The sequence below is a fragment of the Magnolia sinica genome, chromosome 15 (assembly GCF_029962835.1).
Source record: "Magnolia sinica isolate HGM2019 chromosome 15, MsV1, whole genome shotgun sequence".
In the NCBI taxonomy this organism is placed as follows: Eukaryota; Viridiplantae; Streptophyta; class Magnoliopsida; order Magnoliales; family Magnoliaceae; genus Magnolia; species Magnolia sinica.
The window spans coordinates 7715420-7725494 of record NC_080587.1 but is presented as its reverse complement, the minus strand read 5'-3'; the positions used below and the strand labels follow the sequence as shown (position 1 = coordinate 7725494).

The window sequence follows — 10075 nt, the reverse complement described above, 5'->3', positions numbered from 1 at the left end:
TCTTCAACAAAATTCAAGGTATCTTGCAAAAGAAATAAGAATACATCAGTTGGGATGAGAGACAATTATATGCATGGAGCAGAGGGCTTGACAAAGGGTAAGATTGTGTTATCATGGTGGATATCTTCATTAGACATGTACCATCAGAACCAAAGTCAGATAATGGTAACGACTAGCCCTCCTCTCATAAAGTCAAAGTATTATAGTAGATATGTTAAATGATAATTCATAATTCATGCATCACTATGGCTTAAAAATGAGGAAACGATAAAGATGACAGCCAAGCATGAACCCTCTGTTAACAAACAACAAAAACCGTGCATTTATTTGATGTTGATCAAGGCCCATATGCCAAATTGACTAGCTTTTTATTTTTATTTTAATTGCGCATTAAATATCCATCAACCAGCCACTTAGGACATCAGACATCAGTTCCATATAGTTTATGGTTTATCACACATCTAAAGTAGGGCCTACAATTTGGATGGTTTGATTTTGAGTTATACATGCATAAGAACCATCACACTCATACTATAGTATGACCATTTTTTTTTCTCACAAAACAAAACAAACCCAACTGACAAATGGCATCTTCATTTTGAAGCATACTTCTAAAACTCACTTACTTTAATAAAAACTGCCCTATTGACTTGGCAAGATATTGAACTGGGTCAACAAGAACTCAGTTCTAAAAGTGGCTTGGTTCCAATTCAGTTCACCACGTGCTTGGGCTATTTTAGAACCCAAAAGCACTAAACAGTACTTAATAGTTACTAAAGGCAGTATTTGTTAAAATCATATATGACAAAGCAAAGATAAGGTTGAACAAGAAGTGATGCTTACAATTGGATGGCTATCCAATCTGAATATATGGGATGTGTGCTAACTTGTGCCAATTGTCACCTTTCTCCTTCTCGCGTCACCTCTATAAATGGGGACAACCATAGATTTGTAGACATTCAAAGTTTGTTAAGTTGCAACCTGGATGGCAAACACTCCACTTACATTGTTTGCACCACATTTGTAACACAAAAATGAAAATTTTCCAAAGAAGATAACTATTGATTGATATTCAATATAAGCTTGTTGCTCACCTGATAAGCAGGCCGGCCTGATTTTTAGTTCAACCACCAGCTGCCCTTTGCTTGTTCTCCTACAACTGTACGAGGATAGCACATGTGCTGCTACACCCCTTCTCCATCTCATTTTCTTTTGTCCCACTTGCATTCCTTGATGAAATTATGGAGTTTAAATGTTCTGTTTGCGAAATAAATCAGCCAACCATAGAAAGCAATTCAGTAACCATACAACAGTTCTAACAAAAAAGGAGGTGGTTGACAATGCCCTAACAGAATATATATGACATGTAGTTTTCAATTTGCATAAATAGACCCATAGTTCCTTGGAATTTACTTCAATATTAAGGTAGGTATGTATTATCAAGATAAGCGTATTATTGAATAATAACATCCTTCAATGTATGATTGTTGAGCTTGCAATTTTGGATCATCTAACAACCTCTACAAGGATGATCTGCTTGCCTGTTTGGATTGGTGGAATCCAAAAAAGTATGTGTGGAAAAGGAGTTTTCCACTGATGTGATGGTTTCCGCTGGTTGTGACAATAAAGTGACATCTCGGAAATTATTTTCCTTTTCACAATTTTCCTCAAAAAAGGTATTTTCTTTCAAAAACCTTGATAATCCAATTTTCCATACTTTCTAAGAAACAATATCATTTTTAGACCATTGATCATTTCGCACTTCCTTAAAAATCATAAAGTTTAAAAGAAACAACCTTTTCATAATTATTTTCTAGGTGTTTCCTTGTTTATGTTTTCATGAGATGTGACATTTTCCTTTTCCAATTTATATTTTAGATTCCGCCAATTCAAACAGGTCATAAAATTCAACTTCTAGCTATAAAACCATGATTGACGTACATGATGATAAGATCAAATCATATAACAAATAAAAAATTGTGAATTCAAGAATTGTAGAGTCCGCATGGTGTGTGTATTATATCAAGCATGTGAAATAGATGAATCCCACCATAATGTTCTACAAACAATAAATCATGCTGATACAATCATTTAAGTGGGCTACAGACAAGAATGTAACTATTGGACGAGTTGGATGTGATATGGAGGAGTGGATTAGGTGTTACCTAGGTAACACCTTATTGGGTGTTACTCTTGCCATGTGGGGCCCAACTTGATGAATACATTGTATATCCACGCTGCCTGTCTGTTGTTTCAGCTCATTTTAGGACGTCATCACAAAATTTAAGTAGATCCAAGTCTATAGTGGACCACACCACTGTAAAAAGTGGTGAATGACCATTAAAAACTTATTGCAGGCTACAGAAGTTTTGGATCCATCTGATCTTTGTATTTTCCCCTCATACAAGTCTGATTGACTTTAACAACAGGTTGGATTGAAAATAAATGTTACGGATCTGCTTATGTGGGCTTGGGAATTTTTTGATGGTGGGTGTTGAATCACCATTGTTTCCTGTGGTGTGTTCTACCTGAGATTTGGATCTGCTTAATTTTTTGGACCACGTGCTAAAATGGGCTGAAAAAATGGATGGATAGATTGGATATACAACACATCAAGAAGGTGGGCCCCACAGTAAGGGTAACACACCCATAAAGTTGTTATCCGGGTAACACCTAATCCGCGGCTAACAAAGATAGGGTTGAGTGAATGAAGTGGTACTTAAAATTGGAAGAAGAGGTAGGAAGCAGAGCGTTAATGCATTTACTCTTCAACTCCTACAGCAGACGTCCACAGCATTCGCCTCCTCTCCGGGATTGAGATTTGGTATATTCAATTTCAATGTATGGGATGTGTGATATGTAGTGCCAATCCTCGCCTTTCTCCTTCTCGCATTGCTTCTCTAATTGGGGACATCCTCGGATTTTTAGACGTTCCAGATTTGTTAGGAGTTGCAACCCCGATGGCAAACACTCCAATTTACGACAATATTCAATTTCCAAATATCGAAGCGAGGAGAGGTTTGCTATCCACTCCGGCAGAGCTGTTAGACATGGCCAACCCCAGATTTGTAGCTGTTGGAGGTTTGTTAGGAGTTGCAACCCTGATGGTAAACACGTCAATTTATCACAACCGTTAATCTGCAAACGTCGAAGCGAGGACAGGTTTCCTATCCACTCCGGCGGAGTCGTTCCATCGATTGATAGAGCTTCCAGTGTTGTGACATGTCGTAGCCCTTCCGGCAAACATGTCAACTTCTGACAGTTCCATATGGTGAGTCGTTGAAGGGAAGTAAGGTGTTGCATACCCTCTGGTAAATATTCCAGCTCCAGACAATAATTAATGGCCAAGGAATGTAAGGCAGTGAGGTGTCGCAGTCCCCCTATCAAACTCGTTAAGCTGTGACACCCCTGGATGACTAGTTTTCGAAGAGAGCTCAAGCCTTGTAGTCTCAATGACGTTAGACCATTGCACCAGTTAATCCACAGCTGACGGAGAGAGGTGAGGTTTTGTAACTCCTCTGGCAAAGATACCAACATACTGCAGCTCGAAATACACAGATACTCTAGAGCAGCAAGGTTTGCCACTGAACCTAACAACATCTCATTACCATCCTTCAATTCCAATTCTTTTAGAGATGGAAGGCATGGAAGTGTTGTTAACTTTGGACATCCCCAGACATTTAATCGGTTAAGGCAGGGGAGTACTCTTCCATTAGATCCTGACCACGCCTCTAAATTAGGCATATCTTGGATGGTGAGTCGTTTCAATGATGGGAATGCCTCTGTGACATCGTCGCCATAGAAATGCTTTCCAATAGACTTCACAGCATCCATTCCACGTATCACAAGAACCTGCAGGAATGGTAAGTGGCTGAGCGGGGGGAGCTGTTCGCATCTTCTGCAATTAATCAGTGAAACTTCAATCAGATTCGGAAGCAATGAAGAGCTCATCCAATGCGGAAATCTGACACCCATGTACTCTTCCACAGTCAACCTTTTGAGATTTCGATGTGGTCGGAGACCTTCAAGGGTTTGCTCGACATTTCCTTCCAACTGAAGATCAGTATCCTGACCCCATGAAAGGCGTAACTCACAAAGGTTCAGCTTATCCTTCAAGTTTGCTTCCCGGGCATCTGCTGCACACATCACATTCTCGAGGTTTCGAATAGTCAATTTTCCTCCAAGGTTTAGACCTTGTAGCTCTCTTATACCGCATCCACTATCCTTACCAACAACGAATATTGACAAGCTCTGAAGGAACTTTAATTCTCCCATATTAGCTGGCATATGGGTCAATTTATTATTATACGCATCTATTTCAAGATGTCTTAGGCTAGTCATTTTGCTCATGTCCCTGGGTAATTCTGCAAGATCATTAGACCCCAAGAGTCTTAAAGTTTGCAAATGGTGAAGGGTACTAATGGATTCAGGGAGGGCTCGTATTTTAGTATAAGACAGGTCGAGGTATCTTAAGTGTTTCAACCTGCCAATTGAAACCAACATCTCCGTAGTGACACACGCAAAACTTAAATCTAACACCCTTAAGCACATGAAATTTGTTAAAAGATTACGAGGGACGCGGAAAGTCTGTCTTCCATCCAGAAGCAGTGTTCGCAAATGGTTTGCTTTCCTTGAGGCCTTTGGGACTGTTAGGACCCATTCATAATACTCACCCAACATGAACAAACAGGGATATATGTCGGGGATACTCACTGCATTCTTCACCTGCACAACTGAACATTCGTTCCCTGCAACAGAGCATGCAAGATCATGCACAAGGTCATGCATCTTGCACCATAATATATTCCCATCTTCATCTTTCTCAACATCCTGAAAGAAGGACCGCCACAGTAGATTATTGAAATACTCTCCACCGATATCTTCCATTTGTTTACTTCCATCAGATGCTTGAATGAAACCTTCCGCCATCCATAATAGGATTAGTTTCTTCTTAACGATTATATGATCTTTTGGAAATATTGAGCAGTATGCAAAGCATTGCTTCAAATGTGATGGAAGATGATAATAACTAAACTTCAGAGCAGGTAAAATGCCATTCTCTTCTTCAGATAAATTCCAAATTTCACTTTCTTTTACAAACAGCCACTCTCTTTCATCTGTTTTAAAGCGCATCAAGCCACCCAATGCCTTCGCTGCCAAAGGGACGCCCCCACACTTCTTTACAATTTCCTTTGCATGCATTACAAGGTTTGGAGGTTCTTGTCTTCCATGCCCAAACGCTCGCTGCATGAACAGAGACAAACAATCATCCTCTGATAGTCTTGGCAAATGGTGTGGAGGGAGAGTGCCCATGATCGAAGCAACTTTTTCACTACGGGTAGTCACTATGATTTTACTACCCCTTGCACCTCCTCTGAGAAATTGTTTCAACTGATCCCAGTTCTCAGGATTTTCATCCCACACGTCATCCAACACAAGTAAAAACTTCTTCCCATGTAGCTTTTCTTGGAGGCGACGCTGCAGTAAATCCAATTCTAGGAGATCATGTTTCCCATCGGTAGCAGACTCTAAAATTGTTTTTGTTAGCCTCCTCACATCAAAGTCATCCGACACACAAACCCACATTCTCAGCTCGAAATGCTTCGCTACCCTCTCGTTATTGTAGGCGAATTGAGCCAGCGTGGTCTTCCCAAGGCCCCCCATACCAACTATGGGGATGATTGAGACATCTTCTTGAGTACTGACTTGAATCAACAACTCTACGATTTTCTCCTTATCTTTCTTTCTACCATAAACTTCTGACTCAATCACAAAAGAGGCGGTTGTTAGTCTCTCTTCAGTATTGCCTGGCCGATCTAGAATTCCCTCTCTCAAATGGAACTTCAACCTCTCCGCTGCAATCCCATCTAATCTCTCCCCAATTTCCTTTATCCTACTCCCCATCCTCAGGCAAAATACAAGTGAGTTTGGAAAAGAAATGAAGTTGCGTACCCGATTCACCTTAGCAGACCGAGTCCTCACTTTCCGCCGTAAAGCTTCTATTGCAAACTCATCTATCAAGTCATCTGCAACATAGGTCGCGTCCTTAAGCTTCTTTAGCCAATTCTTTACTGCCTCGTTCTTCACTTGCTGCTCCTCCGCATCTTGAAGCACTGCATGGATCGTTGACAACGTGCTCTCGAGCTTCCCCAACTCTTCCTTGGCACCCCACGCTGATCCAAACTCTTGCAGAAGTAGAGAATTCACGTTCCCCAACACTGTTTTAACAAAAGCAGAGAGAATTGCTTCCGCTGCCATCTTTTCTTGGTATTGCAGAGATGCTGAAGAACTCAAATGGTGATAGTGTGAAATGGAAGATAATGAAACTGTGAACTATGTGCTATTTTTCATGAAGTGGGAGGAGTTACTAGGGAAGGATAAAGAAAGAACATGGAAAGCATCAAGAAGCTGCCAATGCTGTTATTTTCATAACATCAATGTGGTGGGCCACCTCCGTTGACAATGCGGTATGCTTTTAACTGCTCATATTTAAGTGGGAAAGGAAGCTCTCCCTCAAGGATGGCTCAAATTGTGTTCACAACAATCTCCACCATAGACATGTAAGGTGATCGTGATCGCAACTGTCACTAAATGGGCCCATCTGGTTTGGTTTTTGTGCCATGGATTTGCTAATGGACACAATTAGAGGTACCACCATATACGTGCATGCTTCATCTCATGTGCGCCGCCAGGGAATGAGCCATGACCCAAAAGCCTCAATGATCAAATAACCCTAATAATCCATTCTGCAGCCTCTCTTTAACATAAATGGGTAATTGTCTTGCATGTGGCACATCTGTGGTGATTAGAATTGTTGGTTTGGTGGGCCCACTATGTAGAGGTCCTAATTGGCTGATTCATGTAATTTTTCACTCAAGGAAGCTGCTGGTGATTTTCTCAACTAGTAACTTGATGACTTGACAAAATCTCATTCTATTTGCATCTTTTTCTCAGAGGAAGCTGCCGGTGATTTCTTTGAAGCATGCTCGAAAGGGCATGTTGTTGACTTGACTTGCTCACCTTTACTTGAAAGTATGAACTATTAAAATACCCCAAAAATCTCCCTTCCTTGTCATTCTTAGTCCACTTGCAACAATTTAAATAGTGAGCCAGACAGTCATCAACCCCGCAGGGCCCACCATAGTTGGGAGATAAAAATATCTTCATAGCTGGATGGAACCACACCTCTGCCTCCTGCATTTTCTGACATCACATAATGACTTCTACACATTTCTTGCTGATTGGTGCGGTCCACCAGATGGATGGACTGGATCAATGCATGCATGTCGAGTAGTAGAACAAGGAACTTGCAAGTTCCAACATTTCTGATAGATGAATGGTACCCGTGCCAAAGTCTAGGGGGCCCACCATGTTTTAATTACAAAATTCACTCGGCTAATCAAATTTTATGCTTAATTGATGTTAAAAAAAAATTAAAAAAAAAAATCAACTAGATCCACAAATCAAATGGGCCACACCACATGGAATAACGTAAATGGAATGTAAACCATATATAGGTTTGTTTGTGGGCCACCATGTGGTATATCTTTCATCAACTCCGTTAACCAGGTTTACATTTCAAGGAAGCTCTCACTCATTCATACAGTTAGGAACAAGCCATGGTGTAATAATCACACCAGTCGGATGATCCTAACCCTTTGAATGGAGCCAATTTGCTAACAACCATCCATTGTTTACGAGCGATAATTCACATGGTTAGAATCATCAAATTGAAGTGTTCCTTTAAGATCATAATAAATAAAAAGTGGGATCCATCCACTAGATGTTTCAAGAAGATGATTGGACCTATTTTGTTTCTCCAGTCAATCTTGACTGTCCACTGTCCATTTTCATGCTATTAATCGGACGCTTAAAATCTCCTGATTTTGCACCATGGCTTGCTAGTAATTGTATGAATGAATGAATAGTTTGGATCAGCAATAGGTCAACATTGCTAACACCTGAAGACGTTAGCAAACCTAATTTATAATTATTATCTAGTGAGTTGAGTCTTTATGACTTGAACGGGCTGAAAAATGAATTCTTGTCGATTTTATTTTCATGTTTTAATGCAAAATTATCGTAATTTTCGTCAAAATTATTTACTATTTAAAATTAATTCATTATTTCCATCCCACCTAACCTAACCAACGAAAACATGATACAAAAAGGGTTGGCAATGGACCTGGATGGCTTCAAGCATAACCATCAATCAGGGCCCTAGCTCGGTCAGTTTGTTCTTAGGTTTTGAACTACAGGTGACAATGTGTTGGGTCCGCTAGCAGGTCAATAGACCCAAGCTGCTCCTAATGAAGGTTGGAAAAAGCCAAATGGGTATGGGTCGAAGTAGTGTTGAACAATATCCAACCTAACCCAATCCAGCCATATAAAAAAACCAATGGGTTGAGCTAGCTGAACAAATCCAGCCCAGCCCATATAGCCCCATCATGTTTTAATTACAAAATCCACTCTGCTAATCAAATTCTATGCTCAATGTTAGTACCTGAGGTAAAAAAATCAGCTAGATCTACAAATCAGATGTGCCACACTACATGGAATGATGTGAAGAGGATGTTGACGGTAGGTTTGTTTTTGGGACACCATGTGGTATATCTTTCATCAACACCGTTAATCAGGCTTATATTTCAAGCTCTCCCTCAATGACACCTTAAATTGTATTCAATCTAATCTCCACCATAGACATCTATGTAATCTTGATTGCAACTGATCACTTGATGGGGGACCATCTGGTTAGGTTTTCTTGCCATGGGTTTGGGGAAGATTGGACACAATTTGAGGTACCACCATGGATCAACATGTATGCTTCTAACTCATGTGCCCTCCCAAGGAATGGGCCACAGCCCAAAAGCCTCAATGATCTAATAATCTTAATAATCCGATTTACAGCCTCTCTTCAACATAAATGGATAATTGTTTTACATGTGGCACATCACTGTGGGGCCCACCATGACGTATGTGCCTTACATGCACTCTGGCATCTCATTTTGGGGCTTGATCCAAAAAAATGAAGAAGATAGATGGACGGCATGGATATAAGGCACATGCATCAGGGGTGGCCCCACAGGGATCGACCGAGGTAGTGTCCATTTTTCATGCATCCTTTTGTTATTGATTTTCTTTAAGCGCGCAGGCCCAAAAGTGGACATTCTTGAATTAACTGGCGGTCCTTTTCTGCATGAAAGGCGAATGATATAAATATTAAAATATATATTTTAAAAAAAAGATATAAATATTAAAATAAATATAATAATAATAATAATAATAATAATAAACAGAATCTCCTTCCTGATGAATTAACAATGGTCCACTTACAACAATTTAAAAAATTAATACAATTTAAAAAAATGATACAGATAGCCACCAACCCTATGGGGCCCACCAAAGTTGGGAAATGAATATATTTTGCTAGCCGGGAAGCAGATTGGCTAGTGTACCTCACATCAGTTAGATAGCTGGTGTGTTGACGTCAGCAACTTCTGCAGGTTCCATCATGAGGCATGTATTATATCCAAACCATCCATCCATTTGGTGAGCTCGTCATAAGGCTTTAGCTTTAAAAAATAAGATAGATCTAAAGATCAAGTGGACCACACTGCAAAAAGCAGTGGGGGATTGAACATCTACCATTGAAACCCTTTTGGGGGTCACAGAAGTTTTGGATTAATATGAAATTTGTTTTTCCTCTTCATCCAGGTCTTTGTGACCTTAGGAACAGATTGGATGGAAAATAAATGTTATGGTGGGCCCTACGAAGTTTTTAATGGCGAAAATCATTATCCCCGCTGCTACTTGTGGTGTGGTCCACGTGAGCTTTGGATATGATTCATTTATTTGTCTAATGCTCTAAAATGATCTCAAAAAATAGATGAATGGTGTGGATATAATAAATACATCATTGTGGGCCCATGTAACTTTGCTCTCCTTTGAACCGTTCATACAACTTGAGCTCGAAAGTGTCAGCACTCGTCTTCACACAACACGTACCCACACCAGCTAATACGCTTATGCTAGCCGGATGGCACCACACCTCTTAATTAAATCCCGAAATTTCGGA

General features: G+C 40.1%; 1 protein-coding gene across 1 annotated transcript; it reads right to left on the bottom strand.

Moving 5' to 3' along the window:
• Positions 1-2775: 2775 nt before the first annotated feature.
• Positions 2776-6258, bottom strand: LOC131228140 (putative disease resistance protein RGA3). Its single transcript, XM_058223972.1, has one exon. The coding sequence runs from the start codon at positions 6256-6258 to the stop codon at positions 2776-2778; it is 3483 nt and encodes a 1160-aa protein (XP_058079955.1).
• Between the last annotated feature and the right edge of the window lie 3817 nt (positions 6259-10075).

Excerpts from the sequence above, each read along its gene's own strand:
- LOC131228140 (XM_058223972.1), bottom strand. The coding sequence starts at position 6,258 with ATGGCAGCGGAAGCAATTCTCTCTGCTTTTGTTAAAACAGTGTTGGGG.